General features: G+C 44.8%; 2 protein-coding genes across 2 annotated transcripts; one reads left to right on the plus strand and one right to left on the minus strand.

Annotated features, from left to right (window-relative positions):
• Positions 1–252: 252 nt before the first annotated feature.
• bicc2 (bicaudal C homolog 2) lies at positions 253–10,097 on the minus strand. Its single transcript, XM_053428711.1, has 19 exons — positions 9,821–10,097; positions 8,653–8,699; positions 8,181–8,250; positions 7,967–8,046; positions 7,671–7,832; positions 7,513–7,566; positions 7,087–7,302; positions 6,748–6,996; positions 6,494–6,625; positions 6,064–6,253; positions 5,809–5,942; positions 5,506–5,711; positions 4,782–4,887; positions 4,293–4,332; positions 2,438–2,607; positions 1,411–1,630; positions 1,141–1,310; positions 504–603; positions 253–383 (listed from the first exon to the last, which is right to left on the minus strand). Exons 1-19 carry the CDS (start codon positions 10,095–10,097, stop codon positions 253–255), a joined length of 2,754 nt encoding a protein of 917 aa, XP_053284686.1.
• A 2,446-nt stretch (positions 10,098–12,543) lies between these two features.
• On the plus strand, positions 12,544–19,122 carry dele1 (DAP3 binding cell death enhancer 1). Its single transcript, XM_053428712.1, has 12 exons — positions 12,544–12,733; positions 14,129–14,246; positions 14,623–14,725; positions 16,108–16,252; positions 16,400–16,621; positions 16,719–16,807; positions 16,943–17,036; positions 17,201–17,343; positions 17,441–17,599; positions 17,788–17,880; positions 18,020–18,179; positions 18,319–19,122. Exons 1-12 carry the CDS (start codon positions 12,703–12,705, stop codon positions 18,573–18,575), a joined length of 1,614 nt encoding a protein of 537 aa, XP_053284687.1. The 5' UTR covers positions 12,544–12,702; the 3' UTR covers positions 18,576–19,122.
• Positions 19,123–19,485: the final 363 nt, after the last annotated feature.

Below are 19,485 nucleotides of genomic sequence, written 5' to 3' on the forward strand. Positions count from 1 at the left end.
CATATGTTTGTTTCTTGCAGAGTCAGAGGACTGAAAGGAAAGACCTCCTTGTCTTGATTTTGTATAAAAAAAAGCTTTGGGGTATGGCTGTAGGGGAAAGGGACTGGATTTAAATGTTTACATAATGATTGCTCATTTAATCATTCATAGAAAAGCAGATGAGACTTTTCCTCTGGCAGCAGCGTCCCTGCACACTTTCAGATGTTAAACAGCTCCCCGCTGGTCAGATAGAGCTCAGAGCGACGTCTCCGCTCACCAGTGGTTACTGTGAGCAGCAACTTCCACATCCATGATTCGTGGCAGTCGACCGCTCGCACCGCCCTCCAGGTATCCAGGTTTCACAGCAGGTGTGTCCGAGAGCCTCCTCTTGCTCTTGGTGAGGTCTGGATTGATGGATAAACAATTGAATTACTTTCACAAGACGAGGAAAGTGACACCGGAAACAAAAAATAAAGATGGAGAAGCACGTCTGAATCAATAACTGTAGGACATCAGATTCTCACCTGAGATGGCCAATAACATCTTACGTCTGGCGCCAAAGGTGGACACGCCCACTTCCTTCAGATCCTCATCAGACAGAGTGAGGAAGGTCTGGTAGTCAATCTGGATGAGTACAGAGAGCAAACTGCCTCATGATGCTTGTTCAGAATGCGTAACTGTAATTTGGCTGCGGAGCTGTGAATGGATTTTCACACTGAGGTGGCTTTGTGACTCTGGCTTTAAGTGACGTCAGTCTGTGCAGGAGTGATCGTGGTGTGGAGCCACCACATTGTGGTCCCATCTGTTCACGTGCTAACCCAATCACGAGTCAGACACGGCTGTCAATCATGATGTTTCGCCATAGTTTTACGGTATCAAATATCTAATTAAAACCAAACTTACCAGATGAATGAACACTTGAAGAAGCATTAGTGTGACAGGAACTAACTCAGGTGACAGAAACAATCTATGAGAAAAATGTATTAAACCCTAGATTTTTTTGTTTGGTCCATGTCCCATCCACTAACATGTAGGAGACAGTGTTTGAGACCTATACGGCAACCAGCCACCAGGGGGGCAATCAAGATGATTTGGATCCACTTTTGGGGACTTGTCATGCTGTTTACCTTTATGTGCAGTCTACGCTCTGTATTTGTTTACCTCTTGTTGTTCAAACACATCGATGTACTTGATCAGGCCGAGTTGATGGAGCAGCTCAGGTAGGTCGTCTGTGATTTGGGGGGAGGGGCTCCGCTGACTGCAGGTCGACGCCCTCCTCGATGAACACATGCCTTCAAAGTAGCTGCCGCTGCTGCTCAGGAAGCTCTCCGCTAGTGGTCAAAGGTCAAAGTTCAAAGGTGAGGGGCCAAAATTTGAAATAAGCATTCGGCTCGTAAGCCTAAAAACCCAGAGCACAAGAATAAAACTTACAAGGTTTCTCAATTCTGCCTCTTTTCATTGACGACACGAAATCAGGGAAGGACGAGGTAGACGAGGAGAGAGTGGAGGCAGGTGAGGAGGGGGAGGAGGAAGGAGAGGAGGAGGAAGAAGAGGAAGAGACAGGCAGGAATGAAGATGCAGATGCCCGTCTGTCCCTCCAGTTCTCCGAGTTGCTCCCGTTGAACATCTTCCCTGTCGGTGCAGCCCATGGCTACAAAGAGAGAGAAATCGTGACGGCTTTTTTATTTTTTACAGCGTACGGCACATTTATCACTGTTACTTTCATCCTCAAACATTTCGCAGCACTTAGTTCTTCTGTCGCTACCTCATTCTTTCATCCATCATCCGTGCTCGAGGTCACCGGACAAATATCTTCAAGCAATTACACATTCTCTGGTGTGCCGAAGGTTTGAATGGACATAATATCAATTGGTCCAAAGACTCAATCAGAGAAGCGATTAATCATGTCTATAATCCAGTTCATTTTCCCTCTGGTGGCTGACCTGTGATCGTAGCACTCTTTCAAATTATCAATGCTGGTGGCAGGGCGAGTGCTACCTCAGAGCTCCCCCGGTCTGCCAGCCAGGGATACCTCTTGCTCTTATTAACCTAAGTGAGTCAGCTTCTCCATCACTCGATAGCGAGCGGTGAGAGAGCGCCCGTTCAGGAGGATTTTAAAGAGGTAAACCGGTTGAAGTGGAGTGGTTGTGTTGACCGAGGCGATGGTATCAGACCCCGGGAAATTGAGCTTACAAATTGGCTGTGCTTACCACACAGTGAGATAAATGCTTCACGCTGTCGGAGGGCAACGCCAATAAATGAGGCCGTGTTAGTCGGCCACAACAGGGGTCCTAGTTTCACTGGATTGCAACAAAAGACAGCTTTGGCGGCTCAAAAGGATTTGGCATGTTCAGCAAATATATGTGAGCAAAGCCAGCTCAAGATAAAATCAACAATCACAGAGAGCCAAAGGTCCATTTATTTTTGTGGCAGAATTCCGCATTATAGTGGTGTGTACCTGTTGCTGGGCGGTGCTGGTGCTGGTGCTCAGGTAGGGCTTGTAGCAGCGGCGGCCGATGTTGCGGAGCTCCTTGATGGCCTCGGCTGGCATCGACTTGGAGAAGCCGAGGCCACTCCAGTGGTCTGTGGGCGTCTGCACCTCAGTGACCACAGGTTTCCTCTGCATGGCTGATGTAAGATACGCAGCAGACATATAGAGGGAAAATGCAGAATTCAAGTTAAACGCAAACTGTGTTCGTAAGTGACATATTATCAACATATGTAAGCCATTTATTAAAAGGATTCAATGATCTGTGGCTGCTGGGTGCGTAAACATTTAGCTTTTAGATCCAGAGCAACATGAAAACATGTGAGCCAGGTTTCCAAACAACAAGGTAAAAGATGCAGAGAAGCTCTGCGGAACTGAGGGGAACTGTAGAGTTTGTGATAATATCAGTGGCATCATCATTACCACTGTGATTCCCTCCATTGCAATCGTAAGAGCATTGATTGTGGCAGCACCGAGGTGAAAGATCTGAGCGTGCACACACTGTAGAAAACCATCCAGCTGCACAGAAATACACATGTTCACTGTACATCACTTTCATATTCTCATTGATACTCTCTGTAGCATGCAAATCTGCTCCTATCTGTAGTCGGCCTATCGTGAAACTGCATCGCAGGTTTTCCTCGTCTTCTCTGACATTCTGAATCGAACGAGCTGCACCTCAGCTGATAAATAATGAATCAACAGAGCTTCTTCTTCTGCTTCTTCTTCTTCTTCTTCTTTTTCTTGCCAACATGGGGCAAGACAATTAATAACACTCAGTTTGCTGAGAGTGAGACTGATGCACGCAATCACGTGACAATTAAAAGAGACCCTGGGCATCCATGTGTGAATGTGTGATAAAAAACTGTAGCAGCACTCCACAAAGAGTGAAATATCAACAGGATTATAACTGCCCGGCTGTCGTATGGGTGTGGACGTGTGTGTGTGTGTGTGTGTGTGTGTGTGTGTGTGTGTGTGTATGTGTGTGTGTGTGTGTGTGTGTGTGTGTGTGTGTGTGTGTGTGTGTGTGTGTGTGTGTGTTTGGCGTAAATGTCCCACTCATACACTGGCATATGGGTGTCTTAATGACAGTCAGGCAGATGGCCCATTCAAACTGCTAATTCATATTCCCATAAAGCAACACTGGGGGAGTTTAGTACCATTTGGCTCCAGATCTTCCCAGTGGCTCTCATTCTTCATGATGGATGAGCTGGTATCCTGTGTGTGTGTGTGTGTGTCCCCCGCACATGTATGGACTCACTCACACGTCTGTCAGCATGCATGTGTGTGCTGTCTGCATTGTATTCTGCTCTGTGTGAATTCAGCTAGGGAGCCAATGCTACTCTATTATAACTTTGGCACAGTGCAGCCCATAAACAGGTCCCTTTAATCAGCTGTCTTGGCAGTGAGCAGCACTGAAATCCCCCCCCCCTCGATTGAAACCCCTGCCTCAGCTCAGGATATTAATGTGTTGCATACTCAAACTAAAAGGGCTACGTCGTCCGGCCTGAATATTTGATATTAAATCACTATTTTAACACATATATTACCAAAACTAACTTCTGTTGGTCTAGTGGTGTCTAAGGGGTACAGTTACAAAGTTTTCCAATCCTTGATCTCTCAAACTTCAAAATCAACAGCTTGCTTGTATACGAATTGATTTTTGATGAGCAAAACTGCAATGCACGGTGGTTTAAACCACAATCATCTGCAACTGGATCAATAATAGAAAACTTGCTCAGCAGTGCCCTAATTGTTGCAGCAGAAACCTGCGCAGGGCTCCTGTAAGGACAGGAAGACATATGAAACATTTAGCAGCACTAACCTCTGGTTGCCAGTAGTTTCTTCTTCTCATAGTCATAATCCTATAAAGCACAAACAGGATATAGAGTAGGTAAATAATGCATGAAAATGGTTGAAAATTGAGGCAGGGTACAATCACTTGCAGGAAACAACATTTCCTGCTGCTGTGGCAGTAAACTTGTTAATCCACCGTGCAGTAACCTTTGAGAGGCTGAGATGACAGATTAGAGTTGAAGCAAAACAACAAAATCGATTCTCAGAATCAAATCTTAGCTCGGTCACGGACATGCGAATCAGAAGGTAACATGGGACCACAAATAAAAAGTTCCCTCTCTTTTTAATCCGTTTGTCGTACACACCTTTAAATCAGGGTCACAGAAATTAGATTGTGTGTTGACTTGGAATACATTATTGTTATATAAGGTTAGCCATACCTTATATACAGTCTATGGTTTATACATGCATCAGTTTGTGAGAGTACAGAGGACCTTCAGTTCCTGTTATTCCTCACCTCAGCCTGGGATGAGTCAGTGTGAACATCCAGAGCCAGCATCATGTCTCTCCTCAGGCTGTTCCTCCATTCATTCCTCGCTCCCTCCATCTCTGTGTTCAGCAATCTGGCACATTCAGGACACACACACACACACACACACACACACACACACACACACGCACACACACACACACACGTATAGGGTTAAACTGTGATCAGACCAGCAACAGTAATATTACAGGAGAGATTCAGTGTTAAAAATGACGTATTGCGATAGAGCAGAGCTGCTCCATTAAAACTGCACAGCACTGCAAACTTTGCAAAGGAAGAGAATAAGTGACTCAGCGAAAAAACAAAATATAGATGAGGTCAACAAGCATTACTCTGTCCCAATCGGTTTTCTGTGTTAACAAAATTTATGCGATCTCCGATTCTCGACAGATGTAGTGCACGCAGGTGTGTGTTTCAGTGTTTGTGTGTGTGTGTGTGTGTTTGTGTGATGTGTGTAGACCACCTCAGGTCAGCAGCTATTACCATACACTCCCCTCTTTTCTTCTCTCAACCACAACAAGGAGCTTTTCTCTCCATTGAAACATTATTGGGTTAATCACATATGTTAGCATTATGACTTTTGCTTCTCAGATTAATATTAGGATAAATGCTGAGGTAGTTGATGTAAAGGCAACAACAATCCCCAACAATCCCCAACACTGATGGAAGAGGTGCATCCATGACTGCTCACCTGTAGGTTAGGGCCTGTCCTGTTGAGTGTCGCCGGCCCTGGCCTAAGACCTTGACTATCTCGGGGCCCTGGAGACTCCCCCTCCGAGCCATCAATCCCATCCGGCCAATGCTGCTGTTGATTGCATCACGCACCTCAGTTGATGACATCATGACCTCAGAGCTCTCATCCTCGGACTGGCCATACTGGTCCTCATTTTCCAGGATCTGAGGAAAACAAAGGAATATAGTTGTTTGTTTTTTAGAGAGGTTTATTTTTCAGGAAGTTTTTAAATATGTACAGTGACTATAAACATTGACAAACCTTCTCCAGTGGCCGGCTGTCTGCTCCCTTCAGTCCCGTCCTCCCCTCCTCAGGGTGAGAGGTAAGGCCCGGTGGAGCTGAAGGGCGGAGCTTGGTACCAGTCAGCATCTCTGGAGTGGGAGCTGGAACGGAACCTTTTGACATTTTGGCAGAGAGGAGAAAAGTAACATAAGTCTGAACTGAAATACAACAAAGAAATTCCATTTGCATTGCTGTCTGTCTTTTTTGATGGATAGTATCTGAATGAATCCTCACCTTGCTCAGACAGTCGAAGCTGCTGCAACAACATGTTGAGCCAGTAGTTGGTCAGCTCGCTGCCGGAGAGCATGGGGTCAGGGGTCACCTCAATTAGCTTAGCAGTCTCACAGGACTCCAGCCCCAGGAGCAGACGCCGGGCCTCATACAGACAGGAGATGTTCCGCTCCAGCCCTTTGACCACCACTGACTGATAAATACACACACGCACCAGAGTTTTACATCGTTATTGAGCTCACCACAGCGAGGGCGAGACGTTTCACATTAATTATCAAAGTAAAGATTCCACAAATATTTCAACAGACATTTCTTATTTAATGGAGTGTGCATTAAATAAGCAAAGGATGTGGACTGGCAGCCAACAAAATTAAAAAGAAAGATTTACAGCCCTTTTCAAGGAAGCAGCAAAGCTACGTGGGTAAAACTGTACCTTGCTGGTCTGTTTTACTTTGGGCTTCACACTGATGAAGACTCCCAGGTCTTGCATCATCTGAGCCAGCTTACAAGGATCTGCCTCTCCGTCTTCACGCATGTCGAACATCAGACACACCGGCAAACAGTCCTGGACGAGCACACAACAGAGCTGTGGTTATAACAGCAGCAACAAAAACATCCCGTTCTAACGCTCAGGGATGTTGTCACAGCATAATTCTGCCTGAACGTAAACAAAACACCCGACTGTACCATGAGCTGCTGCCGTGCCTGACACACTCCATCAGGGCTGCCCTGGATGAGCAGCGAGGGGGGGCTCTGCGGAGCGCTGAGGTCTGGTAAGATGATCTGGGTCTGGGTCTGGTGCATGACGCTCAGGAAGTGAGCTCCGTTCTGACCCAACAGGAACAGATGCTGCTGAGAGGTGACGTCCAGCTGGCTGCTCACTATACCTGTGACCTCTGACCCCAGCAGCAGGTCCATCAAGATGCACGTCCCCTTCTGCCAGTTGATGATTTATATGATATTAATGTAATTGTCTTATTCTAAAATGCATCGTCTCTAGATAGGATACAGTTTCTCTTTACTAACCTTGACTGCAGCTGCATTTCCCTGCAGGCCCCAGACGGTGCAGCAGCTTCCATAGAAGGGGGGCTGGGCCTGGGGCTGGGGGGGCACGGCCCTGAAGCTCACACTGACCCCCAAACTCTGCATCACCTGCTGGATGAGTGGTGAACCCGCCTCTGGCAGAGACTGGGGCACCAGAGTGACTGGGAGGTCAAAGGTCAAGGACAGCGGCTGCAGCTCCTGGGACAGCGAGGATTTTGCGGAAAGTCAGAGGAAGATGAGACCGAGAGGAAGAACAAGTGACAGAGACGGGTTAAAGAAATGAAGAGACACAAAGACAGACAGTCGCTTTTTGACTATGACTTTGACACGAGCGATGAAATTGTGTTTTGGGACAAACAAAATTCTATCCTGTGGAGCCTCTTCTCAAATTACACACTGACCACTCACTCTTATCTTCCTCCTGGCTTCCTCCACTCCCTCTATGGGCCCGGCGATGGAGACCTGGAGGACGTTGGAATAAAAATAAGTGGTATTAAATGACATTTATATTCCTCTTAAAGCAGCCGTTGGAAGCTCATTAAAAAGCCACTTTAGAGACTTTTAACCTGATTGCTTTTCTCTCCCGTAACATTGTGGCGGTTGGAGTCGGGGAAGTGGATGTGACAGGATGTGACCTCCATCACTTTTTTTATGTTTCCACCGCCTTTCCCAATGACGTGGGAGTGCTCGGTGTAGGCCACGTCCATCTTCAGAGTCACCTTGTTCACCTGGAGGATATATAAACCACGGTGTCATTTGAGCAGATTGTAAGATACTTTTACAAAAGTGTGAAGGGGTTTTCAGTATAAAATCTTTTGGGGTGTAAAAGTATGCCTGCGTGATAATCAAGTCCCAGCCTCACCCTGGTTTCCAGCACTTCTAGGATCTTCTTTTTTGCTTCCAATACATTGGGCCTTTTCCCTTCCACCTTCACATGTGGATCTGGATGAAGATAGCAGTTTGGTTTTAAAGTGACAGAGGGTTCATGAACTGTGTTTGAGGTGTAAAAGACAAATTGTGCAAAGAATAAAAGAAAAAAACAAAAGACTGGAAACACAGAACCGCGTGACCGTCACCTTTCTTTGACTTGGCTCCAATCTTCAGCTTGGACGGCCATTTCACCTGAGTGTTAGTTTCTCTCATCACCTGAGGAAGCGCACACAATGAGAGGGAGTGACAAAGAGAGACGGGGCAGTCATTGTATGCGGCGTAGACACACACACACACACACACACACACAAATCACAGCACGTTCAATCTGAACCGACTCATGCAGACACGCAGCAGATCTCGTCGCTCTAAGAATACAAAGCCTCATTTGCATTTCAAAGACTGCAATTACCACCTCCATAAAAACCAGTCATCACTCGATGCAGGGTATGAAACAAATGTTAAAAATGTTGGCAGGGATGCTCTCGTTGATCTCCAGGCTGCATTTAGGTGGGAGGCTTCATGCTCGGACGATTACTGGGGAACAAAGATGAATTTTCTCTCTATGCTATTTCCTCCTCTGGTTCATGAATAAAATGCATGTGGCGATTTACTTACTCTCTCAAAAAACTCCTCCCCTGTCTCAGCGTCTCCGTGCTTTGGAGCTGAAAGACACAAGGAGAGAACCCATGAAGAATGTACATCGGTATTTTGAAGTTCCTGCGCCACATTCTTATGTTTACTGCACAATAATGTTCAAAATCAAACATGTGTGCAAAGTCAACATTTAAATGTTTACTCGGCCAAGCGACCGGAACAAAAGGCCATCGTTCCAGGGTGACATTTACAGGGTACGGGGAGGTGGGGGGGGGGGGGGGCAGCCCAAGGAACGCCCTCACCCCTCATCATCGCTCTGGGTTACGCTGGCCGGAGCTGAGGAATGGTAAGAGAACAGTGTGGGGTGGAGAGAGACGTTGCTGGGTGGTGGTGGTGGTGGGTGGGGGGGATACCACAAATTAGCCAGAGACATTGATGGCATTTGGTGACGCAAAGACCTCCCACTCGCCCAAACAGATTAAAGAACGACTCCAGTATCGGGAAGGAATCTGCAACAACAAAAAGCAGCTCCTCAGCTGATCAAACTGACATCTCGAGTGCAGTGTCACAGATTTACACCTGAAAGGATGAGCTGTGCAATAATCACGCAAACGCCTGTAAAAGCACGGCCCCAGCTGCACACACACGTTCAAACAGCCACCCAGTTATCACAGCTCCACCTGCTCCAGGGCCTTCCCATCGAGAGGCCGTGCAAGGACAATCAGACAAACATCAGCCCTTATCTGCAGCAGTGGCGCACTGTCAGAAAGATTTCCCCCCCGCTAACACAGGGGAGGCATTTGTCATAAACCTGCCGAGCGGTGATAACTAACAGAGGCAGTTACCCCTGCTTCCCAGACAGGAATGATAATAGGGGGGGGGGGAAGTCTCCTCAATGCATAAACAATTACAGGTCGTAAATCACGGTGATACAGCAACAGGAGTTTAGGGAATGACAGGTAGAATGATGGTGACAACAAGGGAGCAGCCAGCTGCAGGCGCTGACAGACACACAAGGTCAGGTAGATAACAAGGAGCGGCGGGGAGGAGCACGCAGGGAGGCCTTCATAGGCGTTAGAATCAGAGAAAGTTTCACGAAAAGCAGCTGTGAGGATGAAAACGATTACATGTGACAGCCCCCCCCCTTGAATGTTGTAGGATTTTACCAACATTCAACATTTCACCTCACCGTACAACATGTTCTCCAGCTTCTTCCTGTCGATCCTGAACCTCTCCTCCAGCCACTCCGGGTCCAGACTCTGCCCTCTTGCATTCTCCTGCAAAGGCACTGAGCTTCTTCCTCCAGCGTCCTCCTCCTCATCCTCTCTTCCCTCTCTGTCACTTTGGGCCTCGCTGGGCTCAGGCTTCACCGCTGAGCCGGGTTCTACGCTAGTTTCCAAGTCAGGCTGCTGCGGTGCTACGGAGGCCGGGACCGGAGAGCTCTCCTCCGTGGTGGTGGTGGCCATAGCAGGACTGAGCCCTCGTCAATGTTGGTGTGTGTGCGAGTGGTATGTGTGCATGTGTGACCAAGGAGACCGGCAGGGGAGAGAAAACAGGGGGAGTGAGGGGCAAGAAACAACCCCCCCCCCCCCCCCCTCCCCAGTGCCTTTTCTTTAAATCCCCCGCCCCCTTCACTTAATTTAGTACTCAAATCTAAGTCTTTCTCTCTCTCTCTCTCTCTCTCCCTCCAAGCTATTTGGAGCTTGGAGGATTTGCTGCCTTGGCCTTGCATTGCAGAGAAGGAAAGCCACTTCTTTACTTCCACACCGGCCATGTCTTCACTGTCTGAAAGGCCCCAGACGGACAAACAAAATCTACAACTTCAACCCAGGCTCACTCTGCTCCGAGCAAATCCTCTGATATCCCCAGATCAATGTCCACAGACTACGGGGGATAGAGCCGAAAACCTATGAGAAGACAGGATTCACATCTCACCCTTCACATACACACATCCTGCAACCCATCCTCACACCGGCCCACACAGCTAACAAAATAAAGGGGTCATCCAGTTGGGTTCCACTGCACGTCCTTCCATGGCTGCCCTCCCTCCCCTTCCTCTGAATGAGACCTACGTGGGCTTGGGATTCCAGAGGTCGGGGTGAAGAGGATTGTATCACAGCGGTGAGTGTGCAGTGTTTGTTTGGAAGGGCAGCCTGCAACAACGCTCGAGCTTTTTAAAAAGAGGAAAAACTCCGAAAAGTACAAACTTTACTTAGGTGGCAATACGACAACGTAAACTACAAGTAAAAGTGCCTTTAAAATCATAGGGAAAGGACTCACTCCTTAATTACAATCATTAATTACATTATGATATATACACTTAAGTAAAGTACTTAAATACTTAAATAAAGAACTTATACACTTAAGTAAAGTACTTATACATACAACATTGTGTATTACTATGTTTCTTCTTCGGGCCCTTTTTTGTGTATGGAATGAGTCAAAGTAAAACAGAATGTGTTTATTGTTTTGTTTTGTAACATGGTTTTCGGATTACACTGAAATTAAGAAAATAAATAAATGAGTGTTGGCACCTGTTGGCTGCTGCCTTGAAAACCCACAGTCTGCAATCACATAGGCAGCCTGGGAGTCATAAACTTTAGTGACATAGGAGGAGAGGTTTAAAGAAGCAAAAAAAGTCCAGTCTTTGCTTTAAATTTCTCAAACATAAAACCTTGAGTACAAACTGAAACTGCTCAATTAATCAGAACTAGTGGGACCCAGTTTCCAGCTCAAGTCTTACACAGACAAATTTGGCCCCGGGCAAGTCGGCAAACATTATTTTGCCCTGCAGAGATCTCGCTAACATTTTAAATTACTGCAGGCTAGACTTATTTGCTCGGGGAGGATGCTAAGAGAGAGTCACCAGAGTCATGATGACTGTGTCACCATGGAAACCGGTCAAGAAGGGAGTTATTCCAAGTTAAACCTAACTTCACGACTGCAGAGCTCCTCCCTTCTACCCGTTGTTTTGGACCCTGTCTGACTGGAAGAGTGCAGGATTCCAGTAAGAGTGTTGGGGCGTGCGTCACTGTTTGACCCACGGGCCCCGCAGAGAAAAGCCAAGCTGTCCTGCTGAGTGACTGATGATTTCTGGACGGTTTACTGAATCAAACCCTGAACCTGTGAGTGAATCCTTTATTCATGTGGACTGATAAATACGGAGAGTTCACGAACACAGTGAGAAATCATTGAACAGAGTCATCCCGCTTGGACAAAACACAGACTACTAATTCTCCCCACTACCTCTCTGAACATTACACATTAACAATCAGACCAGAGCTGAAAACACCTTCACAAATATTCACGTGTCCTCAGAGAAACTTTGGATGAGTGAGGTGCAACAGATGTAAGAAGTCAAAGAAGTAATGGCAGAAATGTGGTTATTTTGTATTAGACAGCATCATAAATACTGGTGGTCCCAATATTTAATTCATGACTATGCAAAATCTTTATTTGAAAAATAAAACACATGCCTTTCCTCAGGTGAGCTGAACCTCCACAAATTATTGATTTTAGAAATGATGGACGTATTTCCAAAATTTAGTACGTATTCTTTCAGGTATTCAATTACAAGGTGTGTCCTGGATATGAAATGGCATTTCAAAATACAGTTTCATATTTATGCAGTAGTCTATCTCCAATGAAACAGGGTATTGTGGTGGGAAACCCCATCAGTGAGTTAATACTGTTACTTTTAATTTTCTTTTTTTGTTATGTAACAAACATTAGAACATATTAGAACATGAAACATAGTATTTTATTTTCCTAAACCAACATCCTCCTTTTTCTATTGAAATTTAACCTCTGCCCACAATGACTGAGTTGTAATCCCCCAACATGCCGCACAGAGGCGCTGTGAGTTGGCACACCACCTTCTCAAACCTTCTCGATTGCATCACTTCCGGTTCTGTTTTGACACAAACTCGTGACTGGTTTCGTGTTTCTGAAGTGACCGCAGCACCGGAACCGGCCGCTGCGGCGGGACGACCCGTCTGACGACCCCGAACATGCCTCCTCGTCCTCGGACATAAGTCGCCAGTTTACACCCGCTGTGGAAGAAGAAGAAGCATGTGGAGAGTCCAGGGTTTGGCTGGCAGAGGTGAGAGAAGAGTGTTGTACAGGCTGCTGCCATGTTGTTTCTGCTGGTAGTTGTTTACCAGCAGTGAATGGAGTCCTCACGATTAGACTGTAATTAGGTCCTCACACACACACACACACACACAAACACACACACTTACACGCACGCACACACACACACACACACACACACACACACACACACACACACACACACACACCTGCCACTGTTCACATGACTTTAAAACTATTGAATTTACTTTCCTCGACTAAACTCGAGCAGGTGTAAACCTTTAAATTCAATATAAATACATATTTTTATATCAAAAAAAATATATATATATATATATCATTAGGGACCAAACACTGTGATATGGTGAGTATGATTGTTTGTAAATTTATTATTGATTGTTGTAAAGCCCTTTTGATACTTGTTTTGAAAAGTGCTATACAAATAAAGTTTCCATCAAAAGCAATAAAACAAAGGTTCAATATATAATTTGATGGTAATATTGTTGGAGTTTAAAACCACAACCTTACTCAGGAGCAAAACAACTTATTTTAACTTAGAAGAAATTATAATGTGACATCTTAGCAGCATTATTTGTCAGATAATATCCCGTTACATAAAATATAGCTTTAAGCCAATAGCAAGTAATACCAGGGTCTGGATCTCCAAGTCAATACAGATATTAAGGCTGCGAATTGTTAAAGCAGTTTTTACCAACATCTTACAGAATACAAGGGTCATGATTTATGAATTACTATTAGTGAAAACATTATGGTTACCACCAAATAATTGCCAAACATGCAGCATACCTTTTTAGAGAACTCTTTATTTACATGCATGTTCAAACACCAGACAGCTTTCGTTGTTCATTATTAGGTTCCTTATGTGGATTCTCTGAAGAGGTCATTCCTGCACAGCACAAAGAAGATTGTTCAACATGATAGATTACTTTTAGTTGGTATCTGTCTTAGTAATACGAATATTAATATCAGGACTTGCAAGACATTGAATTGGTAGTTTTTGGGATCAGTCTGTCTGAACTTCAATTCTTAATTATCTACCAGTTCTTATACACCTGTCTGGATGGATGTCTTTTATTACTTATTGATTTTGATTTACTTATCAATTTAGTTTGGAAACTTAATTAACTTGTGGTCACTTTTGGACCCAACTGTATATGAAATAAGTATCTCTCTGTTAAATAACCCTTGTCCTTTACAATAGCTACCCAGACAGTCTTTGTTATAGTGACAATTAAATTTATTTTACTGCATGCCACTGTGTTGTTCACCTGTCAAATCAAATTACTTAAGTTCCTACCACCTCTGCAAAAGCCATCAAATGTCTCCCTCCCTCATTAAATTCTAATCTCTTTTGTGTTTATCATCCCACCGCTTCTCTGTTCAGTTCTGCATCGATGCCATGGCAGCAGCTCCCTGCGACTGCCGCAGAACCACCACGTGGACGATGAGGTCTTCAACAGCTCGACTGTCCTCGCCACCTCCCGACACTCCTCTGACAACAGGTGACTTCATCTTGTTCCTTTCTGAAAACAAAGGTTTTTGAGCATCACTTTGATCTCTTTCCTTCTCTGCTGTCAAACCACCAGCCATATAATCAGCTGATGAAAAAAGCGTCCTACACTGTCCTTGTGCTTTCTTGTTCTTCCTTTACCCCTTCTTTGAACCCTTGCTCTCCTTGTATCACACTCTCTGCAACATTTTCAGCTGGTTGCATCATCCAGCAGCATCTGCAGTGTGTGTGAACGGGGTTCGTCGAAAGAACGGAAACAAAGACATCTGCCTTAAAACAATCTTTCTTTGATGCTTTAAGACAAGAGACTGGAGATGGGAACAGAAATTAAATTGTTTGATGTTATTTAAGCTGTTTTTTTCTCTCAGCTCTCAGAACGAGCAGGATGGAGAGAGGAGGAAGAAACAGAGGACCTTCCAGTTTGGCTACACAGAGCTTCCACATTACACTGTGCTGGATGCTGTGGGATGGGTAAGTCTGTTGTAGTTACATTTTCAAATCTAAATACACAACCAACGTAATTACCCATCTGTTCAGCAGGGGGTTGGTGGCTCATACATTTGAACGTGTGTGATCTTAAATAAGCACTAAGATGTAAAAACAGACCGAACATCTGTCAGACACAGATATTTGAAAAAGAGCCTGATGAGGTCAGATGAAGGACGCCTCCACTTGAAGCTTCCCAATAAACAAACAGATGGTGATAAGATATGCTATTAAATGATTTGTCTGCCACAACCACACACACAGATTTTCGTCTTGTTGCTTTTCAGTACAGATCAATCAGACAGGACCCACTGAAGACGGCTTCATTGCCAATTAGTCACTGCCCTGGTTGTGGCTGGGACTGTGCAAAGCAAGAGAACAAAATACTACTTTAGACAGCTTTGTTATTTTCCGAAATGTGAAAATATTGTCAGATCATTACACAGTCGAGGTAATTAATCAGAAAAACTGGAATAAACAATGTAATGCTGCTTTGCCGACTGTGGCTAATGACATTGTGCACGGCCAGCAGCCCTCTTGATGCTGGTTACCGTCCACCTGCCTGCGCTGAGTGTGCGTACACGTTGCTCAGTTGAATGGTTAAATGCAAGTTTTCAAGTCTCTTCTTCTCTACCAGGAGCTGCTTAACAAAATTGTATATGACTCAATATGAGCCTGAGCAGAGGTCGCGTCGCTAATCCTACTAGCATGAATGACTCAGTGAGGTTATTTATAGCATCATTCTGGCTCAAATTGACCTATCCTGCAACTTTGGGGGCGGAGGCTCATCCAGGGTTTGAATCGGACTTAACTGGTTATTTATTCACCAAGTTAAATTCTCAAGGAGGCAGACCTGGATTTTAAATTGAACGTATACCTGTGCAACAGCAAAAGGCTGAGTCGATCGCAGATAGACGATATTTGTCCAGTCGCCCAACACTTATGTCCAGTATTACATTTTGGATGGCATCAGTTTATCAGAAATTGTTATTGTAAGAAACCTATTGGGAGCTACTCTCGTTTAAACTCATCAAACTCATGTTGCATGATTGACTTGCTAAGAGTCACCATTTGAAGGCTATTTTTATTCAATTGAAATAAATAGAAAAACTAACAATACTCATTGATAAAAATAAATAAAAGCAAATGAAACTGCCATTAAGCACCAGTAGGCCTGCTCTCATTTCCTCTGTAGCTATTTAATTCTCTTTGCTCTTGTCCTTTTATGACCAGATTTTTTTTCTCCAGAACAGTTTATTTGTGTCCAGGTTATCAATATAAACTGATGATTACCTGTTAGTTCACTGGAGCACAAATTCACATCCTTATTGCCACGACTAGACGTTGAAACTGATGTTTCTTTCCAGGGTGCAGCAGCCGCTCTGTTTGTGCAGTTCTGCAGGAGGATCCACTCTAAGTTCTCTCCAGGCACAGAACCCAGTCCAGCGCCTGGAGCCCTGACAGCCCCCTCCTCGCTGAATAAGTGTGGCTACCGCATCCTTTTGGAGATCTGTGAGTGCTAATGGTTTCCTTTTTACAACTGTTTAAACTCTCTGATGGATTTACCCACTCAATAAATCCACATATATGGCTATAACTATTATTTTTCTTTTGAATCCGAATCCTGACTGTTTTTTCGCTTGTCTCTGGGTTGTACAGTATCTCGGAGGGATGTCCTTCCCAGGGGGAGCAACAGTTTGTTGTGCCTGGAGGTGGTGCCAGAGAGACAGAGCCACGACCAGGCTGCAGCTCAGAGCAGCAGCAGCAGCGGCAGCAGTTCAGGTGACGCTATACTTCACGGCAGCAGCGATAATCTGACTGATCACAGCTCCACCTCTGACCACCAGAGGGCAGTCTTCAACCACGATTCACCCATACCTGGTTTGTTCTGTTGTCGTTGCTTGTCATAGTTGAAAGAATATTAAAACGTTGTATTTGTCTTGTTATCTTATAATAACAAATGTGTTTTTCTTTACAGATTTAGAGGAATCACATCTTTCAGCATCCCATCTCCGGCAGAATGAAGCCAGTCAAGACAACACAGACGCTAAGGATGCTAATGAGAAGGTGAGAGTCCACTTCCTTTACCTTTTCCAGGGTTTATTTAAAAATAAATCAACAGCATTTTCTAGTTTTCTTGCAAAGGATTGACCGGCTTCTCATTTAATCTTTATTGTTGATTTTATCTCCTTCTGTTTGCAGGACGTGTTGTCTGACGAGGAGAGGCTAGCAGGAGCAATACAGAACCTCAGACAGGTTGGAGACAGCAGCGTATCAGTCACCCTCAACATCATAGGTAATAATTTACTGACACAGTCAAACACCAAATCATTTTTACACATTGATTCCTACTCAAGATAAACTCTGTTGTTACTGTGCTTTTTATTTTATTTCATTACATTCTTTTTTCAAATGTTTTTCTATCCTAAGCTAATATCTTTATATCTGTGTTTGTATCAGGTCTGGAAAGTGCCAAAAGTGAGAACTACGACCAAGCGTTTACCTGCTTTCTAGCTGCAGCTGAGCAGGGTTACAACAAAGCCCAGTTTAACGTCGCTGTGTGTTATGAGAAAGGAAGAGGAGTCAGCAAGGACAAAGAGAAGGTGAGGATCCAGACAGCACACTTTATTTTCTTTACTGCTTAATCCTATTCTTCTCTTCTCTCCGTTAATCTTGAAACGATGTTTTCTTTTTTTCAAGGCTCTGTATTACTACAGGCAGGCAGCAGCCGGCGGTCACACACAGGCTCAGTACCGCTATGCAAAGCTGCTCCTGACCACCAGGGGGCATCAGGGTCCAGAGGAGTTGAACACAGCAGTTGACCTGCTGGAACAAGCTGCTGGAGCTGGACTCACTAAGGTAGAAGTAATGAAAGGAAACTTCTTATTCAGTGTTGTATGTCACTAAAATAATATAGTTTTTAAGTAATTTATTGCCATTATCCATCCTTGGTTGCTGTTAGTGTAAATAAGGAATACAGAGTTAAGAAAATATGTTAATTCACTTTTTATTGAAAACCACCTTTTTCTCGTTCTGTCCCTCTTCAGGCTCAGCTCTGCCTCGCATCAGTTTACTGTCAGGAGCCAGTGAGAGACGAGAGCAAGTCTGTCCAATACCTGCAGATGGCAGCAGAGAACGGGGTGAGTTCACTTCTAGATCCTTCAAGGGTTTTATCAATGGCTTTATCTCTGAGACAAAGAACTTCCCTATGTAATATATCAGTCATCCTCATTCTCAAAGATCAAATAACTTAAATTCTATGTGTTGTTTTGTGCTCAGGATGACACCGCCCTTCTGTTCCTGGGTCAGTGTTACGAGAGCGGCTTCGGGGTGCAACAGAACCTGGGGGCAGCGATGGAATTCTACAAACGAGCTGCTCAGGCAGGCAACAAGCAGGCTGAGGCCTTACTGACGCCTCCTAAAGGCAGAGGCATAAAATGTAAGCACACATTCTCTGTTGGAAAGAAAAGCATTTGCATTAGTCACTGACACTGAAGCTTCTAATCAGCCCAGACAGCAGTGATAATATCTGTGAGACTGAGCAATCGATTTCCCTTGTGTCTCCCTCTCCTCTTTAGCTGAAGATGCTGTGTTGCGCTCTATCCGTTCAGCTCCCGTCTTCTCTGTGGCCGATCGTCTGCTCCAGCAGCCGCTCGCCGCTCTGGCCACTCGTGTCCCTCCCGCCACAGGTCTCCACGCCACCCTTCCCATCCTGCCTCACTCCTGGAGCACCGGGAGCCTGTGTGTCCCGCCTATACTGCCATCCACACCCCTTCACTTCCATCCCCAAAGCACAGAGGGAGGAATCTGCCAGTGGACTGTGGGGATTGGATAGTTGCCCCTGAGCCAGCGCAGGCCGAACTGAGGAATGTACTGTTACTTCACAGAGGGGAAAGGTCAAAGTGTTTAATGTGAAGTTTGGATTTGAGTGAAAAGCTTTTATACCTTTTTTAAGTATGTTAGTGTTGACATGTGTGTTATGTATGGGTCTGGTGACAACATATGTGTCCAATGATCATGAATAAGCTTCCCTGTAATCTGCAGTGGGTCAAACGTTTTCTCGGTGCCTAGGTGGATTCTTGTTTCTCAACACTACTATGGGATTAATGACATGAAAAAACATTATAATCCAATCTCCTGCTAAATGTTTCTGTGGGTTTACACCTCTTTAACGGAAAAAGTGCTTTACATTAATGTCATATTTGAACCTTAAGATATAGTTTGTGGGTCAGTGCTGCCAAAGCCACAGAGGAGGACCTGAAGAGGATGGGAAAATAAATAATGTTTAAAATAATGTGTCCAACCTGTAAACCAAATGCACTGTGAGGAAGATGTGCCCCTGTTAAACGCACATGTTGAGTTAAATAAACAACTAAAGTGACTGTTGTCTTTGTAATGAATATTAAAATTCATTGATGAGCAGTTTAATCACAACAACAATCATTGTATTTAGTAGACGACTATAAATGTGTTAGCAATTAAAACAATTCCAGAAATGATTAAACATCAACAACATAAATACAAAGTCATATCCAGTAAACATCACTGCCAACCATTCATGGTTCTGCAGACCCCCCTGTATGACGTAAGACCCCGATGATGTGTGACTTCATTACCTGAGCTGGAAAAAAAAAAAACAACACCGGCAGATTTATTATGGTTGCGTCTTCTTCGTGCGCCGAGCGTGCTGCGTCCGCGCCTGTGATTGGCTGAGCGGGGCTCGGCGGCGAGGAGCTCCAGGATCC

This window comes from Pleuronectes platessa, chromosome 8 (genome assembly GCF_947347685.1).
Source record: "Pleuronectes platessa chromosome 8, fPlePla1.1, whole genome shotgun sequence".
Taxonomy (NCBI): domain Eukaryota; kingdom Metazoa; phylum Chordata; class Actinopteri; order Pleuronectiformes; family Pleuronectidae; genus Pleuronectes; species Pleuronectes platessa.